Source organism: Salarias fasciatus, chromosome 6, assembly GCF_902148845.1.
Source record: "Salarias fasciatus chromosome 6, fSalaFa1.1, whole genome shotgun sequence".
Classification (NCBI taxonomy): domain Eukaryota; kingdom Metazoa; phylum Chordata; class Actinopteri; order Blenniiformes; family Blenniidae; genus Salarias; species Salarias fasciatus.
This window is the reverse complement of record NC_043750.1, coordinates 1935903-1958140: the sequence shown is the minus strand read 5'-3', so window position 1 is coordinate 1958140 and position 22238 is coordinate 1935903. Positions and strand designations below refer to the sequence as shown.

At 49.8% G+C, this 22238-nt stretch overlaps 1 protein-coding gene across 1 annotated transcript; it reads right to left on the bottom strand.

Moving 5' to 3' along the window:
- Positions 1 to 3909: 3909 nt before the first annotated feature.
- On the bottom strand, positions 3910 to 11292 carry hand2 (heart and neural crest derivatives expressed 2). The gene is made up of 2 exons (XM_030094332.1): positions 10334 to 11292; positions 3910 to 6052 (listed from the first exon to the last, which is right to left on the bottom strand). The coding sequence occupies exons 1-2, from the start codon at positions 10964 to 10966 to the stop codon at positions 5927 to 5929; spliced, it is 759 nt and encodes a 252-aa protein (XP_029950192.1). The 5' UTR covers positions 10967 to 11292; the 3' UTR covers positions 3910 to 5926.
- Between the last annotated feature and the right edge of the window lie 10946 nt (positions 11293 to 22238).

Genomic DNA, 22238 nt, shown 5'->3' with positions numbered 1-22238 from the left:
CTGAAAGAAGGCCCCATATGGTAAGAAGCTATAAATTCTCCAATTCATTTTCTCTGTTTCCTGCTTCTTTCCTTCTATTTTTTTCTCAAACATCCATAAAAAGGGAACAATGGAGAGGCTTTCTCTGGATCTGCTGCTAATGGATACAATATTTCCCCTTATGGCGACGGCTGATTAGACTGGGGGAAGAAAAGCATTTTGCCATAGTCTCTTTTGATGGGGAGCGCTGTCTGTCTGTGCGTGGCGTGCACGGCGTGGCGTGCACGTACAGCGTTGTGTCATAGCGGCACTTCGGGGGTGAGCGGGGTGACCCGGGAGTTTGTTTCAAACGCTGCCAGGCCCGGCCTCTCTGCTCCGTCTCTCCCTCCTGCCTCCGCCGCACACTTTTCTAATTACTGTTAGCCCACGAGAAGAAGCGCCGAGCCGCGGCCCGAGCGCCGCGGCGGTGGAACGCTGGTCGAAGAGCCAGCACGGCCGCCGCCGCCGCTTCTCACCGGACGACCCTCAAAGTGAAAAACAGCCGCCGTCCAGGGGAGATGGGGTCCCCTGGTGGAGGAGAGACAGAGCGGCGCGTAATGACGGGGAAGTGGCGGAGGAAGGAGGGGGAGGGGCAGAAGCAGTAATGGCTGCCAGATGTCTCGGTATTATCGCAGGGAACTTTTCTATTCAGGCCCGAGTCATCTATCACAGCAGCCCGGACGCCAGGCCACTGCAGGCCGGACCAGATAGGCCTGAGTGTGTGTGTGTGTGTGTGTGTGTGTGTGTGTGTGTGTGTGTGTGTGTGTGTGTGTGCGTGCTGGGCAGTGCCACAGTGTAACGCCGTGAGGATCCATGAAGCCATTACAGCTGTTTACGTAAAGCTGAGCGGTCGTGAATGAAAACCTACCGGAGCTTTCCTCTGACAGGAAACGCCGCTGAACGTGAAGCCTGTGATCCAGACCATATACAGTGAGTGTGAATGAATATCTGCAGGATGAAGAAATGTTTGTTTCATCTGGAAACCAGACAAGTCTTCCATCATAAAATCATTTCTTTTGTTTTCTGTAGATGTGTGGTTTTTTTCTGGAGCTTTAGAGGAAGACGTAATGAAAAACAGAAATAATTTCAGCATTTCTTCTCTCGTTGCTGTTGGTCACACAGGATCCTCGCCTGATGAAGACACAGACCCCTGTTGTGTTTTTACTGTGTGTGTTCTGTGTGTTTGTATGTGTGTGTGTGTGTGTGTGTGTGTGTGAGCGAGGAGCCACTGGTTGTCACAGGACGCCGTCAGCTGGAGGTTTTAGTCGAGATGTGAGTTTTGAAAGGGCAGGATGTGTTTTCCCTGCAGGATCAGATCTTCCTGGTCCTTCTATCGCCCTCTACAGGAGGTTGGATTCGTCTCACTGTGCTTTGAAAGACATTTGAATTTGTGGATGAAGCAGCGGAGTAATGATGGAGGACGTCTGTCCCCGCGGCCCGCCGTCTCCTCCAGACCGACGCTCCCGGCAGCTGACCCTCTGCCGGCTTTGTGAAATCAGTATCGATGGAGGGAAACATCTCAAAAACATGTGATTGTTGTGTAACGCAGAGCGGCCCGCCATCTGTCGCTGGTGTGTGTGTGAGTGTGTGTGTGTGTGTGTGTCAGCTCAGAGAACACATCTGATCACACTCACTGGCCGGACCGTCTGCTCAGGAAATCACATTTATGGATGTTCAGAAGCTTCTGATGTAGCTTCACGCGCTGTTATGTCTTCTCATGACAGTTTAACTTCCTACATTTCTGCAAACCACGAACGCTTTAAATCTGCTCGCTGTCGGACGCTGTGTGTCTGCCGCACAGCGGCGTGCTGAGGACGCCCGGGTCGTCCCCGCTGTCCCCACCGGGCCACGGGGACGGGGTCACTCCCTCATGACCTCCAGCTTCAGTCCTGCAGGAAGAGCAGCTCGGCCGCAGGAAGCAGCCCTTCCCTGAGCTCCACCGACTTCACACCAGTGTGTTAGCGTTCAACAGCAACGGTCAGGATGTTATTTCGTTCATAACCAGGATTCCTCCGGCTCAATGTTCCGCCATTAGAGACAACGGACGGCAGGTTCAGCCCCTCTGAGAGGCGTCGACTCAGAGAAACTAGTCACTGCTTGTTTCTCTTGGATATTATCAGTTTTCTGCCGTTTGACTCTTCTAACCTCAGCTGAAAGCAGAGAAGAGGATCAGCTGAGCAGCGAGATAACGATCATCTGCCTCAGCTGTCCTCTCAGGTATCAGACTACACTCTCTTTACATTTTCATCTTTTTGGCCTGGATGGCCCCAAGAGAGGAACCCTGATCTGAGCCGCCTGCTGCTTTACACTCAGACCTGGATCCGTCGTAATCCCCCCGGATCCCAGCGGCCGGGTCCGGACCGACGGGCCGACAGGTGACCAGAAATCACCTGAAAGCCAGAGAAACCGTTTGGATGTTTCAGAGACGTTGTTTTTCTCTGCGCTGTCCTCTAAAGCTGCTAGGTGTGTGTGTGTGTGTGTGTGTGTGTGTGTGTGTGTGTGTGTGTGCCGGTCATTATGGGGTCATCTCTGGCTGACGCCAGCTCTCTCACTAATTATCTGCTCTGCTGTCTTCACCCGAGGCCAAACTCAAGAAACCCGGCATTAGTCTCTGTCAGGACCCCAGAATCCCTCTAATGCTCCATCTGTGTGTGTGTGTGTGTGTGTGTGTGTGTGTGTGTGTTAACATACCGACCAGGAGGCCAGATAAGCCCTTATCAATGGCCGTGTGACTGACAGCTCCATCAGATAGAGCGGGGCGAGCGGCGGCGGCGCGGCAGGAACACTCTGCTGCTCCAGTCGTCAACACCACAGTTTAAAATTCATCAGAGTGTGTGTCCTCGCCGTGCTTGGTCTCTGCTTTCAGGGATGAGGCAACGTCATCCAGTCAAACTATATTTCCCAGGTCGGCTCATCTGCAGTGCTGGGACAGAACCACAACCTGAGTCCAACACTCAAGAACACCCAAAGGGAAGAAACGGTCTTTCTTCTTCCAGTAGCAGGTCGTTTGCCAGTTTCACTGCTTCAAAACACATGAATAACTTGAAGAAATATCAGTTCCAAGCGAGAATTTCACACCATTGACATTTCTTGTTCATGACCTACGTCTTTGGACTGGAACCTCTGGGACATGCTGGCTCTGCCGAGAAGGCTCCCCTCCAAAATAAAAGCACTTCAGAGACAACACTGGACAACAGAATCGGACTCATTTACTGCAATGAATGAATGGATGAATGAATGAATGACTGGAGTGTATCCAGATCAGCCAGACGACACCGCAGGTGGGACCGGTGTGTTCCTGGTCAGACTGAAGGACTGATCTGTCCTGAGCGGAGAGGACAGAGGGACGTCATGTGGAACGGTGTGTGTGAGGACCGGAGCAGTCCGGATCGGGTTCATGTGTTCATCTGGAGCTGCAGTCAGCTCCTCTGTGGGACTGAAGACAGTTCATCATGTGACGGACATCAGGACGTGTCCACAGATCGGCACATGGCGTGAAGGAGAGCCACATCGGCGTGTGTGTGTGTGTGTGTGTGTGTGTGTGTAGAGATGGTTATTGTCCCACACCATCAGACCCCAAAGACCCTCATTACACCCCAGTCAGACCCTGGTCGACTGTCGGACCCCATAAAAGACCAGTAAGACCCCCTGAAGGAGCTCAAGTAGCCTGTCTGGAAGGGAGATCAGGCTGGTACAGTTCTCTCTCCCTCTCTCTCCCTCTCTCTCCCTCTCTCTCCCTCTCTCTCTCTGGCTGTGATTTTCCAGCTTCTTGCAGAGTGAGGTTTTCCTCTGGACGCAGAGCGAAGTGAAATCATCGCGCTGCTGGACCCGGATCCGGGATGCGGTGGTGTCCGTGTTCCGGAGCAGCAGCAGGAAGCAGCGAACATGTGACCAGGGTCGGCTTTATTGGATTCATGACACTGTTTACATCCCGCGTGACGCCTTATTTAGACTCCCACCACGGCTTCACACCACAACAGGGACGCCTGGGCCGAGACGGCACGACATGTACAACTCAAACCGCCAGATAACACACACACACACACGCACACACACACACACACACACACACACACACACACACACACGCACACACTGGTCTTCACATACACCATGTCCTGCTCTCAGAGGGAACAGTCCGCTGTCAGTCGCTCGGCGGGGCAGATCCTTCACGGCCACATTGCACATAAATATAATCCGTTAAATAAAGCAAGAGCGCCTCCACACCCTGAGTGTGTGTGTGTGTGTGTGTGTGTGTGTGTGTGTGTGTGTCTGTGTGTGTGTGTGTGTGTGTGTGTGTGTGTGACAGAGAGGGCGCAGTGAGGCATGGAAAGGATTGATGGGGAGGCAGATGGAGGCATGTGGGACTTTGGTAGACCCAGACCAGACCGGGTCTTGACCTGGACCGGACCTGGTCTGGACCTGGACCTGGACCAGGACCAGACCGGGTCTGGACTGGGTCACAATGCAACCCCGCTCTGCGTGAGAACATAGCTGAGAATGGTTTGAGCAGTTGCACACCATGAAAACACACCGGGAGTACACTGTAAAAACAGTGTAAAAACAGCGAGAACACACCGTGGAACCCGACTCCAGACACTCTGACTCATGTTCCTGACTTTAGTTTCATGAACCAGATTTCTTTGGCCTCTGGATTTGAAGGAGGAGCTGGAATGTGGAGAAACATAACGGGATCAAACATGGTTTCTTCTCTCTGCGCCTTGTTTCAACTCGATACTTTTTCAAAACCATAAAGCTGCAAATTAAAGTAAGTGTGAGCTACTCTGAAATCACAGAGCTCTTTTTCAAACAGGACATTTTTAAAATTGAAATCTACTTGGCTTTTTAATTAAATTTAACCCACAATTTAAATAAATATTCTTACCTGCAAAGTCTGTGAATTTATGCTTCTAACAGATGAAACCCGGTTTTATTTTCACACTGTTTTTACCATGGGGCCAAATTTATTGTTTGAATTAAATTTGTTTTAAAAACTTGATGATTCAAATGAAGAAGACAAAAAGAGCCAACGGGTAAAAAGTTCCATTAAAACTTACTTACTTCATTTAGCAGCTTTTTTTAATTGAAATTAAAAATTCAAAAACATTTAATTGTAATTGAGTACAGTTTGTAATCATTCAGTTAGAATTGTAAAATGAGTTTAAGGTTTCTTTTTCATGAACAGACTGAGGGGGATCTTGGATTTTAAATTATTAGTCATGTTAAATTGGACCTCGTGGATTCAACACTGAAGTATCTGAATTAATCATGGTCCTGTTTTTATTTTAACTCCAGTACTGCCCGAGAGCTTCTAAGGACGAATAAAAAAACATCCCAAGGGTGAAAGAGAACATTTGGTTTCAAATATTAGTGCTGAAAAACAGGAGCTGTGTGTTCTGAATCATCTGTTCATTTCTTTCCGTTTCTGTTGAAGGCGTTTTAATTTATCTTTAATTAAATTAAAATCTCACCAGGGTCCGCGCGCTGGGGCTTCCCGCGGACACTCTCGGGTTCGCGGACCATTGGTTGGAGCCCTCTGATCTTTGTATATTGTAATAATTGTGACTGTTGTCGCCGCGGTGTGTTCCTCGTGTTTTCGGCTTGATGCGTCATTACGCACAAACTGCTCCTCGGTTCTGTTCCCACCGCGGAGCCCGGCCTCCTTCCCGCCTCACCGTGACTAACAGACCCGCGCCGAGTGCACCGGGCCCGGCTGCCGGCGGCCGGCTCCCCGGGCCGGCTCCGGTCGGGCCGACAGAGGAAGACTGTGCCACAGTTCTTCATCGTGGGAGCGCAGAGCGCGGCCCCGCCGCCGCCGCCGCCGCTGTCCTCACGGGCCGAGGCGCGCCTCCAGCCCGCGGGGTGGAGGGAGGACGGAGGGACGGAGGGACGGGGGACGGAGGAGTCACTACTGCTTGAGCTCCAGAGCCCAGACGTGCTGCGGCCATCCAGTCCGGCCTTTGCTCTTCTTATCGCCCGACGACGAGGAGGACGAAGATGAAGACGAAGATGAAGTTGTCTTCGGGATCTCCACCTGAGGGGACAAGACAGCTGTTCTCATCACGCACATCAATCAGCTGCTCCTCATGTAAGACTTTCTCTAAAAGTGCGTTAAACGCGCTTCGTGGCGCATGTTTGATGAGACTTCACGGAATGTAGCTGTTCTGTAATCTGCCTGAACAATAAGAACAACCAGCGGCGTGTTTTCAGTGAACAGATCAGAGGCTGCGGTCCAGACTCTCCCCATCACCAAAACACCAGGCCGCTACATCAACCATGAGTCACTGATCACAGCCTCAGCCCTTCAGATCACTCTTTCATTTCATCTTTTTTTTTTTCTTTTTTTCTTTTTTAACTAGCGGAATCAGAAAATTAAGAGTATTAAGTGAAACCTCAACAAAAACAAGAAGAATAAAAATAATGCAGATGAGGTTTTTCTCGTTGCATCATATCACACGACATGAGGAAGACTTAAAGAAGAAAGAAAATCATTTCAGGATGAAAACTGAATATTTTGACCCAAGCAGCGGCCTGTTTTCACACTCCGACAAATAAACAAATAAACCCCTCCATGTAATTAAAAATCACACCAGAAAATAATGAACTCACCAAACTAAAACCGGCCGGTGGAGGCATAAAACCGCAACATTTATTTTAAAATGCAAAAAAGAGATACATTTTATTAACTAAGTAAAGAAGGAACCAGAATTATTATAAATATTCGCATTAAGATCTTTTGCTCTTGTAAAGTTTGTATGAATTAAATTTAGAAATATTAGAGTAAAATCAAATAGTTCAAGAAATGAAGCGGGATTCAAAGATATATTTTAAAAAGCTTTTTCAGAGATTTATACTTGTTTTATTTTTAAAAACTGCTCGACCGTTTTCTAAACTCCAACAACAACAAAACCAACAACAGCAATAATAATAATAATAATAATAATAATAATAATAATAATAATAATAATAATAATAATAATAATAATGATGATTATGATGATAGTAAGAGGGAAAAAAGGCTGTTATCTTAATATATTTGGTGCGCAGCGTCAGGTTGGACTGAAGCGTCTCCATCCATCCATCCAGGTTTGGTAAATAACACCTGAGGTGTTTTAAATTTCTGGACTTGTTTCAAAGCTTCATTTGGTTATTTGAAGAATTGTCTCCATCGCCACGAAATCTTCAGATGTTCACGTGTCCGGTCACAGACTGTGACATTCAGACAAAGCGGGAAAAATAAAGGCAGAAGAACTGATCTGACCCGCCTGGAACGCGTGTCTGCGCACAGCTGGAGGATCACACTGCTCCGCAACCACGATAACACCATTATTATTATTATTATTATTATTATTATTATTATTATTATTATTATTATTATTATTAAACTGATACACCTTTCAAATAGATCATTTTCGTTGATAATTTCTCGTTCACACATTTGTGGGTGTTTTATGTTATTGATAAAAGAAAAAGTGTTTTTTTTTTAGCTCTTTATAGTTATCACATTTTTTAAGATGTGTCAGAGAATTTCTGTTGTTGTTGTTGTTGTTGTTGTTGTTGCTGTTGTGTTGGATGTCAGTTCCCTGCAGTCTGTGTAGAAGCCAGAAGCCAGAGGTGAGCGGAAGGAGCTGCTGTTTGATGCAGAGCTGCAGGCTCCAGGTGATGGATCCATGATGGAAACACTGAAGGCTGCTCAGCTGAGAGCGGCTCCCTGTTCCCACCCTGCTCGGGTCCAGCTCGGCTCTGCCCCCATCCAGAACCTTCGGGTCCCGGGGTCAGAGTGCGGCCGGTCCTGATCCTCCGGCCGAGCCGCGGTGTTTCAGCTGCGGCAGCAGGGAGTCCGGCCGGGCCGACATGAGTTATGAGCAGCGCTACTTTCTCCTATTAGAGCCGGCGCTTTGAAATGTGAGGCAGAGAGAGACATGCTCCCTGCTTCAGGTACACCCCACACGTCCACATGTCCTCATGTCCCCACGTCCCTACGTCTCCTCGTCCACATGTCCACAGACAGGAAGTCCCTCTTCTGCTCTCGTCTCCACTGTTTACGTCTCCCTGACTTTCCCCGCTCTGCTGGGAGAAGCTGGCATGTTGGCACCAGATCAGCATCCAGGAGCTTCTGCAGCACACAGGACCGAGGGCTGGGGTCAGAGGTCAGGCCCGCGACCCCCGGCTGCGGGCGCTGAGCAGGACATCAGCGCTCTCCAGTAAATAAAGCAGCAGCCATTTGTCATTATGAGGCCAGATTTATGATGGTGAGCAGCTGAAGTGTGTGTGTGTGTGTGTGTGTGTGTGTGTGTGTGTGTGTGTGTGTGTGTGTGTGTGTGTGTGGAGGGTAGTGGAACCTGCAGGCCCCTCCTGGCTCCAGACTGTCTGAGGACGGCTGCTCCCGTTCCCTGGTCCGTACCGAGACTCTGTCACTGCTGCTCCACCAGGCCCACCGCGTGCCACCGACACACCAGCCCCACCATGAGCGTGCTCCAGCAGCCCCACCATGAGCATGCTCCAGCAGCCCCACCATGAGCATGCTCCAGCAGCCCCACCATGAGCATGCTCCACCAGCCCCACCATGAGCGTGCTCCACCAGCCCCACCATGAGCATGCTCCAGCAGCCCCACCAGCTACACCCCCTCCAGCTCCAGCAGCTCCAGCCCCCCACAGGGCTGGTGAGGGTTCAGACTCGCGATCGTTCTCCGTTCTGTCTGAACCCAAACACTCAGAGCTGCTTCCACTTTCCACTCTCAGTGACTCACATGTTCTTGTTCAAACAGGAATCACTTTCACTGTTCCTCCTCGTTCTGGGTCACAATTATTGATGGTTGCTAAAGAATAGCCCAGTAAATACAACCTTATTTTCTACAACCAGACAGCTGGTCACTCAACATTCAAAGAAAACTATTAAAAAAACTCCATGTTTAGTGTGTGTGTGTGTGTGTGTGTGTGTGTGTGTGTGTGTGTGTGTGTGTGTGTGTGGGCCTATCAGATGATCCCTCCATCACATCCTGCTGCAGTTTGAACTCAGTTTGTCTCTGGCATATGAAAGGAAAGAAAACAGTCTTTTAATTGTTTGTTGTTTTCACACTTTGCCCTCTTCTTTCTTTATTTCACTTATTTTGTGTGATTTCATTTCTTCCTTTCTTTCTTGGAGCTGCATTCCTGCTGTGGGAGTGTTTGGCTGCCCGCTGCTCACCGCAGGTCTGGTTGTGTTTCAGGAGTGTGTAACGGTTCTACACTCTCTGAGTCCAGGGTGCTTAACATGTGGCCAGAGGGCCAAAGACTGGCCGTCAGGCCCTCAGGATGACTTTCCGTTCAGTTTTGCCTGTGTGTGTGTGTGTGTGTGTGTGTGTGTGTGTGTGTGTGTGTGTGTGTGTGTGTGTGTGTTGTCACTGCTGGTGAAGCAGCATTAGCATCATGAAGGTCAGTGTGTAGCAACAGCAACACACACCGAGCAACATCAGCCACAACAAACCTATTTCAATCAGATGCCAAAGTCATTCAGCCTGGTGGAACCATCACACACACACACACACACACACACACCTCTGGTCACTGGCATGTCAACACAATGCTTTGCTCTCCTCTGAATGTTTCAAACCGTTCAATATAAAATACTTTAAATTTAAATTCATACTTTTTTCCACGAGGTAAAATTTACTAATAAAAATAAAGTTTCCTCCTGATAAACAGTGAAACGTCTCCCAGCATCTGCTCTATTTTACTGCTCTCTAACTCTGTGTGCTCAGACACTTCAGCAATAATAAATCAGATAATAAATCAGTGGCTTTCACTCAAGATCACTTTTATTCATTTATTTATTTATTTATTCATTAATTAATTTATTTGTCAATTTATTTATTCTCTGACTGAAGATCCACATATTCTATGGATTCAAATATAAAATAAGAAAAAAATTATTATTATTATTATTATTTTTTTTTTGGTGTTATTGTCACAATTTTTATAGTCTTCGGCCAGATGTTGGACAACATCAAATAAAGTACAAAGTTTAGTCACTTTTTTCCACATGCGTATAAGGCATATATTTTTTTTAATAAATATTGTTAATAGTTTTAATTTGTAAATGATTATCTTTACTACTTCAATAGATGTAATAATAATAATAATAATAATAATAATAATAATAATAATAATAATAATAGTGATGACAATAATAATAATAATAATAATCTTCACTGTATTCGCTGTCTTTTGCCAGTATTCTGTCAGTAACCACGGGCAGCGCAGAGCTGTGGGGTTTCGGGTGGAGCTCTCAGAGCCGCGCTGCTCCCCGCACGCCGGAGCTTCGCTCCGTCCTTACCGCCTCTCTCTTCCTGCGCTCCTCGCGAGCCTCCGTCTTCTTCAGCTCGGCCTTGAAGGCCTGCGTGTCCCCGTGCTGTCCGTCCTTGTCCAGGATGTCCATCAGGTAGGAGATGTAGCTGGTGGCCAGGCGCAGAGTCTTGATCTTGGACAGCTTGGTGTCCGCGGGCACGTTGGGGATGCACTCCCGCAGCTCCGCGAAGGCCGAGTTGATGCTCTGGGTCCGCCGCCGCTCCTTGCGGTTCGCCGTGGGCCTCCGCTTCACGGTGCGGGGGTGCGCGTGGTGGTGGTGGTGGTGCATGCCTACCGCGGCCCCGTTCACGGACAGCGCGCCGGGCCCCGGGACCAGGCCGCCGGGGCCGTAGTGGTGGTGGTGGTGGTGGTGGTGCGGGTCCAGGCCGCCGCCGGAGCCGCCGCCGCCGCCGCCGCCGCTCCCGTGGTACTCCGGACTGTATCCCGGCGCGAGGCTGTAGTCAGAGGGGGACACGTCCGCGTGGCTGATCAGCCAGCTCGTGAAGTACGGGGGCGCGCCGGTGTCCTCGTGACAGCGTCCGGCCGCGGCGTGCAGGGAGTAGTGGTGCGTGTCGTGGTGGTGCACGACCGGGTGGTGCGGGAAGCCCGACACCAGGCTCATGGTGACCCGGAGCGCGCGGCGCGGGCGCGCACGGCTCCTCTCGGATGCTGCAGCACGGAAACGAGCGCGGCTCTGGGCGGATCAGCGGGCGCTCGGGGCGGAAGGCATCCCGAAGCCGGCTCCTCCCGGGACTTCTCCGGGCCCGGACGCTCTGCAGGGGCCCGCGGGCCTCTCACTGTCCGGGCATGGCCCACCTCGAACTACCAGTCACCGCCGAGCCGCGTACTCCTCTTCCGTCGTCTTTCTCTGGACTCTGCGGATCCGCCGGGTTCTCCTCTCATCCCGCCCCGCGAGCTTCGGAGCCGTTTGGCACGGACGCACCGGTCTGCGCAGGTAGTGGGTCTCTGAGCGGCGGAGGAAACGGTTTGAGGGTAAGAGAGAGAGAGAGAGAGAGAGAGAGAGAGAGAGAGAGAGAGAGAGAGAGAGAGAGAGAGAGAGAGAGAGGGAGGATTTGATTCTCTCCATCTTTTACTGCCGGGGAGGGGGAACTGCCTGCGCGCACCAATGGCGCGCGCCCCCGCCCCCGCTCCGGCCCCGTCGTCTGCACACTCTGTTTACTCGTCTTTAATGTCAATGGGCCTGCTAAGTAGACCCGCTGGCGTGCACGCATGTGCACGCGCGAGGGCCTGGTTCACGCGAACAGCGCTGCAGCAAGGTCAAGAGAAGTCGCAGTTAACCTTCCGGTATCCCGCCCGGTCCTTCCCGGCCGCCGAGCGCGCACGCTGCGCGGATTGTGTTCCAGAACAGCAGAGGGATTCTGACTCCTTTTAATTTCCATTTCATTCATCTCACCTGAGACCACAGCGATCACACCTCCATCATCTTCTTATTTTAACCCTTTCATTTCCACGCCTGACTCTAAACACCGCAGTTTGCAGAGAAGTGACGTTTTCTCTCTAATCCGCCTGGAAATGACGGGATGATGGTTTGAGATTTTCAGACTGGCCCTTGTCAGTGATCGCTCTCAGAATCAGCTCCATTCACGCTCACACCGCGTGCGTGAATCTGATCAGCACGTACATTTATTTTATTCTGTTTGAATCTTAGACTTTGTTGTAAATTATCATTGTTAGATTGCAGATTTAATTTATTTTGTGAACCCGTTAAATAACGTGCTTTGCAGGATGTCATTTCTCCGTTATAACGGCAGACTGACATCGAGGCGTTTCGTCTGCGAAGAATAAAATAATTTCCCCCAAATACCATCAAATAAATTACATTAGCTATTATTATATTTTTGTATCAATCATTTTCATTGTTGTTAATATTATTATTATTGTTGTTGTTGCTGCAGGTCAATTTTTTTCTTTCACTTATGGAAGTTCGACAGAAAAAATACCCGGACAGCAGGAACAGGGAAAACACAAAATAAAAATGAAATAATATAAAATTAATCTCAGTCATTGTTTGTGCATGCATGTGTACACACACATATATACATACATATATAATATATATATTATATATATATATTATATATATATCTAGATATATATATATATATATATATATATATAATATATATATATATATATATATATATTTGTTTATTATTTATTTAATTTTTAATTTCAAAATATTATCAGGGCGATTTATCCATGAACAGTCTTTTTAAAACTGTGCTCTTATTAATAATTTATTCATTATTGATCCAACCAAAACGCAGCATCACTATCAGTTTAATGCTGAATTAATTGAGAATTGTGGAGAGTATTTTTAATGTCCGTGTCTGAGATGTGTTTTCATCTTCATCCAGCAGCAGCGCATCTCAGCCTGTCACGAGACAAACCCGTTAAACGGTTCAAATCTCTGCACCAAACTCTCATTCAGCTTGAATTTTCAAATAATCCAACAAAATCCAGGTTTGAAGCAAACCGAGACATTTTGTAAATCCACTTTTCAAACCCACTTCATCTGTTTAAAGCTCTGTAATCCGATTAAAGAATCCCAAACAAAACACGCTGACATCTGTAAACACTGCCATCCAAATATCTTTCTGTTTTAATTGTAAATTCAGCACTTTAAATCCAAACAGCAGCTTTTAGCGTACGAGAGACAACAGCGAAACGCGACGAGCACTTCACAATAAACACGTTTAATTCAAGGAATAACCGAATTACGTCTGGAGCTGCTAATGTCAGGTGACCGCCACACCAACACCACCACCACGACGACGACGACAACAACAACAACAACAACAACAACAACAACAACAACAACAACAACAACAACAACAACAACAACAACAATAATAATAATAATAATAATAATAATAATAATAATAATAATAATAATAGTAATAGTAATAATAATAATAATAAACCTAAAACCTAAGTAATCGAAATGAATAAATGCATACTCCTGTGAATGTGTGAATCCGATCCCGCCCTCCGGTCTCCGGTCTCCGGTCTCCGGCTCACTCCGTGGCCGCCCCTCCGGCCGCCCCTCTCGGCTTCCAGGCGTCTCTCGGTCCGCTGAACCTCCGCAGCTCCAGGTCCCGGACGCAGAGTCCGGTTCGGTGGCTTTAGACTGAATGGGTTGATGCGGTTCTGAATGTATAACTGAAGGGGGGGGGGGGGGGGGGGGGGGGGGGGGGGGGGGGAGGGGTGAGCGACACCCACCGGGTTGAACCACGGACCGCCGTGTGTCTTCTGTCACTGAACGTCCCATCAGGCTGCAGGAGGACCTTCAGGAAAACAAAGGATCAGACAGAGTGTCTCAGTCAGTCTGGAGGTTTGACTTATTTACCTGCAGGACACAACGTGTCCACGTCCACATGTCTTTATTCTCTCTGCAGCGGGTTTCATTCAGAACCTGGTGTTTGACTGATGACTAAAGCTGTGCTGGTTCTTCAGAGCAGACACAAACAGTCCTCTTCTCAGCTCTGGGTCCAGACAGGACCGGAGAGCAAGGCACAGAACACCCTGATCCCTCAGCTGCCGGTCCCAGCTGCCGGTCCAGCTGCCGGTCCAGCTGCCGGTGCAGCGACCCGGTCCCAGCATCAGGTCCAGCGATCCAGTCCCGGCTGTCGGTCCAGCTGCCGGTCCAACCCCTGAAGGCAGCCGGGCCGGTCTCAGTCTGGCTGGGAGGTGGAGGAGGGTCTGCGGCCTCGGTTTGGGTTCCACGCTGTTGTTTCTGTGTTTGTCGCCGTAAAATGGAAATAGCTAGAAAGGTCCAGAGTCTGCAGGGAGACTTCCCGCCGTCATAAAGCAAGACCGTCTGGATGGAGGCAGCGCCCGGCCGGTCTGAAGGCCCACACTGGACCCTCCTCCGGTCTGAAGGTCCACACTGGACCCTCCTCCGGTCTGAAGGCCCACACTGGACCCTCCTCTGGTCTGAAGGCCCACACTGGACCCTCCTCTGGTCTGAAGGCCCAGACTCCTCATTTAAACTCGTTAGCATCAGACTCCAAGCAGACTGGACATGACAGGCTCCAGATCCTGAGAGGTTCTGGATCCAGGGCCTGGCAGTAGCGTTGTGGCAGCATCAGAAAAAGAACCAGAACTTCATCCTTCATGCAGCGAATTCTACAAAACAACGGACATCTGGTAAAGGCTGCAGATCCGGTCCTGATCCACCATCCAGGATTGGATCCGGTCCCGAACAGTCTGCCAGCTGGTCCCAGATCAGATCCAGCAGGAAGCAAACAGACTGACTTCAATCAGGAGACAGAGATGGATCAGTTAACGTGGACCAGTAGTCACCCACTGAAACTCTCTGAGGGGTACATGATTCTTAACAGGTCTTTACTAAAGGGTTCTGGTCCGTTCTACAGGGTCCAGGTCTGGTGTACAGGATCCTGGTCTAGTCCACAGGGTCCTGGTCTGGTCTACAGGGTTCTGGTCTGGTCGACAGGGTCCAGGTCTGGTGTGGTGTGTGCTGAAGTTCACCCTGTCCTCCTGGTACCAGATCTTGGGACTGAGGTTCTGAGGAGCCGCTCCGCTGGTCGTCACAGCAGAAACCCTCCCAGACACACAGCTGGAGAGTCCAGCAGACTGGAGGGTCTTCAGGCGTCTCTCCTCTCCAGATGCATTCTGGGACACGTGCATTGCCAACCTGAACACTGCAGGAGTGAGAACCACCAAAGACTCAGCTCGTGCACTGTTTCTCTGGTTCTGAGACCTGCTGTTTGTGTCAGCAAGTTGGAGCTCTTCCTCTCCTGCTTCCTGCTGCTGGACGCTGTCAGAGAGTGTGTGTGAGTGTGTGTGTGTGAGTGTGTGTGTGAAAACAGAGGAGGGTGGCAAGAGTGTATCATGAGCTCAGGAGAAGCAGCTGAACGTCTCGCTGCATGTGTCTGAAGAGACTTCCTGTTTCGGTGGAGCAGTAAAGCGTAGTCCTGCATTAGTCCGCAGCATTTGAAGGTTTTGAAGGTTCCTCATGAAACCGACTGAGTCCTGGAAAAACAAGCAGGAATAATGATGATTGTAGGAAAACAGCCTCCTGTTAAGTGTGGGAATAACAGCGATCCATCAGGATGCGAACGTTCCAGGTCTGTTCTGCTCCCGACGGAGCAGCAGTGTCCAGCCTCACAGCTGGACTCACAGCTGGACTCACAGCTGGACAGCAGGACTCTGACAGATCTCCATGCAGGACGAGGATTCACACCTCCGATGTGAAGAGAGGTCCAGAAGACCTCCAGTCTGCGAGCGAGACGCTCAGGAAGGGTTAAAGGAAGCCGATGGAGGCTGAACCTCAACACTTCCAAAGGGAAGGAACCCTCCTCCTGTCAGGACTCTATTTAGACCCGTCTGCTCGCTGAGCAGTGCCTTCGTCCAGAATCAGAGTCCGATCGCAGCCTGGAAGTGCGAGAAGCAGCCTCTGCTGAGGACGGATTACATAAGACCAGTACCGGCCCTCTGAGCCTCAGACTCGCCATTAAATCAGGGCTGAGCGTCACACCCGACACCAGACGCTGCCGCTGATGATGGATGTCTGCCTCCAGGTGGAGCCGGGTCGAAACCCCGCGTGACGGGAAGACCTGGCAAAAACACAAGCGTGTACTACGTGTCATAACCGATCTCCTGCTTTCAGGACCACATGTGGTTTTAAATGATGGCCGTACGGTAAAAGTGAGCGGTGGCGGCGGCGGCAGCGGCGGCGGCGGCAGCGGCGGCAGCGGCAGCGGCGGCAGCGGCGGGCCGCTGTGATTCTCTCAGGCTGCGGGGGAGTCGACGATGAAGACAGAACCAGGCTGCAGAGTGTGAGCAGGAATTCTCTGTGAGGACGCCATGTGATTTATATTTGTTTAAGTGTTGAATGGGGCTGCATTCTGTGTGTGTGTGTGCGCGTGTGTGTGCGTGTGTGTGTGTGTGTGTGTGTGTGTGCGTGCACCGGCCTGCTCTGTGTAATCCATCTATGTGAATGGGAGCTGTTGCAGTAATTTAGATCGGTTTGTGTCTCCTGATAATGATACATAATTAGACTGTAGGTCAGTCGGTCAGACTCCTGATCCCCCCTCCACACACAACACACACACACACACACACACACACACACACACACACACACCACACACACACACACACACCACACACACACACACACACACACACACACACACACACACAACTGCCTTGCTACTCTGTCAGGTTTATTTATACAGAGGAGGAATGGTTGAGATCAGAGAAGAGGGCACATGCGGGTGTGTGTGTGTGTGTGTGTGTGTGTGTGTGTGTGTGTGTGTGTGAGAGTGTGATGACGTGCAGGTACATTCCTCAGCAGCGGAAGTTTCTTTTCAGAGTGAAGGTTGCTGCCTGGACTCAGAAGAGAGGAGTTCGCTGACGACACGCTGAGCTCAGCTGACCCTGAGAATTAATCCATTAATGGCAATTAATTAATGTAAGGGATCAAAATATTTTTTTTCTTTTACTGCAGTTATTCATAGAATTTGGGTCGGGGCTTTCTTCGATATGAAAACTGTTTGACATGGACATTGTGTTAAGTTGTTCTCGTGGAATTTGGACTGTGGTTAATTAAGAATTAATTAAGACTGTGATTAATCGTAAGAAAGAAGATGAATCTTTTTGTCAGTGCCGGTTCAGTATGTGAACCGCCGGATACTTGAAGCAGTCCACTAACAACAGCATGGAGCACTTCAATCTAGTGGGGCAAACGGCCGCTGATATCTACCGATTGATGAGAAATCGCATTAGAATCACATCTAAGAGCAGAATTTACTGCGAACCAGCAGAGGAACGAGAACAACGAGGTCCAGGCCACATGGTGCCGTTTGGGCCTGTGGACCTCCTCACACCCTGAGCTCTGAAGGAGTTTTTCCTGCTGTTCTCTGTGTGCCTGTATAAAACCACAGCGCCGCCTAGTGGCCTGGCATGCAAACTTTACATTTGAGACTGAGCACTTCCTGTTCACAGGTCAGATTTACAGTTATTTGCAGAAACAGACAGTAAAAAGTTAGACAACTTCCTCCACACACACACACACACACACACACACACACACACACACCACACACACCACACACACAACACACCACACACACAACACAGGAGGTTCCACAGGCTCCTTGGGTTGTCCCGGCTCAGTGTTGGAGGGTTCTTATCGTATTGCAACCATCGTTGGAAATGTAATTTTAAAGTGCAGCCAGTGACACCATGTTGAGGTGTTTCACTCAGATGATTATTCCACGCTCGCGCCCCCCCCCCCCCCCCCCCCCACCCCCCACACACACACATACACACACACACATACACAGGGCTCATTTCCCAGCGTTAGCTGTAGCCTAGCCTTCAGACCCTGTAAAGGGAGGCTGAGATCACCTGCTCCCCATCAGCCCTGGATCGGGTTTCTGAACACCCCCCCCCCCCCCCCCCCCCCCCCCCCCCCCCCACCCCCACACACACACACACACCACACACACACACACACACACAGCTAATCTCAGGGATTACTGAGGGCTCAAACTGAAAGTTGTGGAGGAACCTGAGGGACGTGTGAGCAGAGGAGACACACAATGCAAACTCACCAGGACACACACTCTCAGCTGCTGGAAACACACACTTCACTTCACACAGCGTCTCAGAAGTGGCCTAAGAGGAGGATCACGTCACGCTGCCGGGCGTTGACACCCCCTGCTGGGAGTCCAGATCAAGACCTGTCTGACGTCAAGCCAGGACAAGAGCGACTCACCGTCCTGACAGCTGGAAGCAGCTGCTGCCACAGTCCTCCATGATGCTCCCAGCTGGAAGACTGGAAGACCGGGGAGACCTGGGAGACCTATGAGACCTGGGGAGAATCCACCGAACCTTCCTCTGCTTCTTCCGGTAGATGATCCTTCTTCTTAAACTGGATTTGTCTTCTTAGATGGTTCTTTTAACCACGACTAAATGCAATCTGCAGACGTCCGCCTCTCCGCCCTCCTGGAGGAGGCAGCAGTTTGGGTTCAGAGCCTGAAATAAACCGTCTTCAGCCTCCGTCCCTCTCAGGCGGTTTCAGACGGCGGTGGAAGGACGGAGGAGCAGCCGAGGTGACGGACGCTCCGCCGTGTCCATCTTATCCCATCGCTTTAAGTGGATTCCCTCGCTGCACCTGCCTCATCACAGAGAAGCTTTATCTGAGTCCTTCTGCATCTGCTTCATAACCGCATTACTGCAAGGAGTCCTGAAAAATGCTTCAGTTTCTCAGACGCTGTGAGGCGATTACAGGCAGCTGAGCTTATCTCGTCCCTTTAAAGAGCTTTGGAGTGCGAACTCATCAATACAGGACAGAACCGACCGCAAAGAAAGAAAGACGGAAAACACTAGAACCATGGGAAATGAGGGCAACCACAGCTTTATCTCATACTGACAGAGGCTGGGAACATGAACATCATGGAACATGTAGGAGAGCGTTTCAACACCTGACTGGAGTCTGTTTACCAGCACACCAGTGATATGAGGCTGTAATTTGACATCAGGCTCACACACATGATTATATAAAGAGCTTCAACAGGTCAGTTTGTGTTAATTTATGGAAACTAAACACACACAAACACACACACACACACCACACACACACACACACACACACAGGTTAAAAGTGTCTTGATATTTAAATGTTGGATTTTGTAAATGCTGCCATATGGAGACCAGGAAACACACACACACACACACACACCACACACACACCACACACACACACACACACACACACACACACACACACAGATGAAAAACAGTGAATCAGTCTTGTAACGTTCACATCTGAATGGAAGTTTATTTAATTATTACAAATCTTCACATCATTACGGACTAACAGGTTGAGGTGTGTGTGGTGTGTGTGTGTGTGTGTGTGTGTGTGTGTGAGAGCAGACAGCTTATGGAAACAGTGCTGGGTTTGGACTCCCTCTTAATGAGCGTCTAATGAGCTCCACTCAGCTGATGGATCCATTAATCATGGAGCTGCTGAACTTTCTCTTCATCACATCTGCTTCCCGCTCTGGATTCCAGGCTCTGTCTCTCTGTCTCGGATTTCCAGGCTCCTGTCTCTTGTTATCGTTGGGAAATCCCTAAAGCATGACTCCACCGCAGGAGTAATGGATGGGATCATCTCAGCGCGTCGGTGGAGGTGAAGATCACATGACCGTCTGCAGGTTTCACCTCCTGCAGAGTGATGACAAACTGTGACATCCAGCTCACGCAGCTAACTGAACCCATCAGCAGGACGTCTGTAGGGGTCAGAGGTCACAGTTTGGAGGAGGTTGTCAAAGGAAAGGATGAGCCATTTAAAGCATCCTGGGACAGACTGTAGCTACAGGAGAGTTTCAGAAGTCGTCCGTAAGCCGGGATGGATGTCGGTTCCTGGACGGACCGCTCTGGTTCTCCTCACTCTGAGCCTCAGCAGGCGGACCGGCTCGTGTGAAGTTGTTTCTCGTCCACATGTGAATGCAGGTGATAAATCTGGAGGGAAAGTCCAACGCGTCTGAAGGTGATTTAGCTGTGCCACCCAGCCGGAGGAGTGTGAGCAGTCATAATTTAACCACTAATCTGCTAATCCGCCCTGGTTTACGCTGGGTCTGTGTACTCTGCTAATTAGCCTCTCCGAGAAGAAAACCACCAATAATGTTCTGGACCGTTCCCACAGCGCCGCTAATCATTTCCCGGCTCTCTAAACTGTCTATATTTCAAAAGACAATTAAAAACTGTGGTTATCTGATGTTTCTCATTTTCTGGCTGAATCTGCGGCTGGACGACCAAAAGCTCTGCTCCAAACACTTCAGCCTGTTTACGTTTGACAACAGATTTTTTCCTCGCGGAGAGCCAGAAGCGCTGGGCTGAAGAGCAATTCAAACACTCCTTCATCTGCACTCACACGTTCACAGCAGCACTTCACCACAGCAGCTTCCCTCCGGCTCGGTTCTGGAAGAGGGCGCCCCCCGGTGGAGGCGGCAGTCCTGACAGAGACTGGGAGGCAAATCAAGACTGAGGGACAGTTTCGTCTGGACCAGAGTCCACTTCGGGGACTTTAACAGGGTCCTGTTTGATCTGGACCAGAGTCCACTTCAGGACTTCCTGGTCCAGTCCTCCTCCTCGGGTCATGTATTAACGCTCTCCTGGACTCTGGTCCAGATCGAACCAGTGAACTCTGGTCCCTTGAAAACACGGATCTCGGTTCACTTTCCAGCAGCTGATGTGACGAGAAGCACAATGCATTATGGGTAGTAAACAAAAGACGACAACGGTTAGAGTGAGAGGAATGAAACGCAGAAAGAAAGAGCAGAAAATGTCTGGAGGTCAGAGGTCAGAGGTCAGATGTGGACCAGTGAGGAAGAGCAGGAGCTCATTGATAGATGGTGGGAATTTCATGGTTGCTTGTTGCTAGCTGCTAGCGCTAGCCGGCTGTGGGGGCGGGACTTCCTCTTTCAGTCCGGGCACAGTGGAGCAGTGGTTGGCACTGCTGTGTCACGGCTCTGCTACATGCTGTACGTAGGTTTCATGATGAATGCTGTGACGGACAGCTCTCCTCCTCTTCATCAGCCCAGACCGATGAAGACTCAGCTCATTAAAATGTGACTCCCCTTGAATCAAAGCCCCAGGACTCATCCACGCCATGTTCCGGTTCATTCTCATGAAAAAAAGAATGAGATCCAGTGAGAAGATTTTTCAACCAGACGTGGGCATGTCAAACTGAATGAAGATGAACTTCTGTTCCAGTAAGCCTGAAACCTTCAGCCGAAACAGAAGAAGAAACAGAAACACAAACTCCATGTGACTGAAGCTCCTCTGCAGCTGTGCAGACGTGCTGTGATGCTGTCTGATCTCCACGGACGAAAACAAAGCAGAACCCATGAGGAAAAGGGGAGATGGAGCATGAAAGAAGACCAGAGTGCTTTGAGACTCCGGGCGGACGGATTGGGGTGGATATAATTACTGACTTTGATCCGGGGAATGCTGTTTAGATTCCTTTTTAAACAATGTAGTCTGCATACTTCTCCCTGAAGCACGGCCTTCTGCGGGACCTGCTGAAGTCGGTTCGGTGGTTGAACTCTGTGGAATCTTCTTGTGGTTCTTAACATTTTTCCCCCGTAGCCCCCGAGCTTACCTCTGACCCCCGCTCTGATTCCTGACTCTACACTGAAGCCAAACTCTGGCGAACACACGCCGGCGTCCCAGGGGCCCGCGGGTGGCTCACCGTGGATGAGTCCTCCAGAGTCCATCGGCTGCTGGGCATGAAAGAACTGGGAACAGTCAAAACCACTCTATCTTGCTGAAGAATAATGAAATGGAGACGCAGATTTCACTGGAAGCGTTTCCTGCAGGCTGTGCTCTCGTGACGCTGCAGGATCGGTGCACGTTCACGTCGCTCACTCTGCATCTGAAGTCTGATTAGACGGAACAACACGGAACCTTGCTGCACTGCAGCGACTCCAGGGATCAGCCGGAGCACAGAGCCGGAGTGTCCTCGTCTCTGTTTACATTCTCCTCCGCCGCAGGAAGCATTTTTAAAGCAGAGCCGCAGATAGAGAAGCGCGCCGGGTCGGGGGGTGAATGATTGGTGGAGATTCTGGCCGGAGGCCGCTTCACCATAAACAAAGATCTGGAAATGTCATCTCCAGCCTGGGAGAAGACAGAGGCGTGGGGGTGGGGGTGGACGGGGTGGAGGGAACAGAGAGAGAGAATAGATATCTCACACTCCTCAACACTTGGAGGATGTCAGGGTTTTTCACATGAACATGTTAGAAGGAGAAGAAGGGAAGATTTTAGCTGAGTTTCTTTGAACAGTGGGACATTTTATAAAAGTCTCTACTAGTCTTGGGATGCAAAAACATACAAAATGC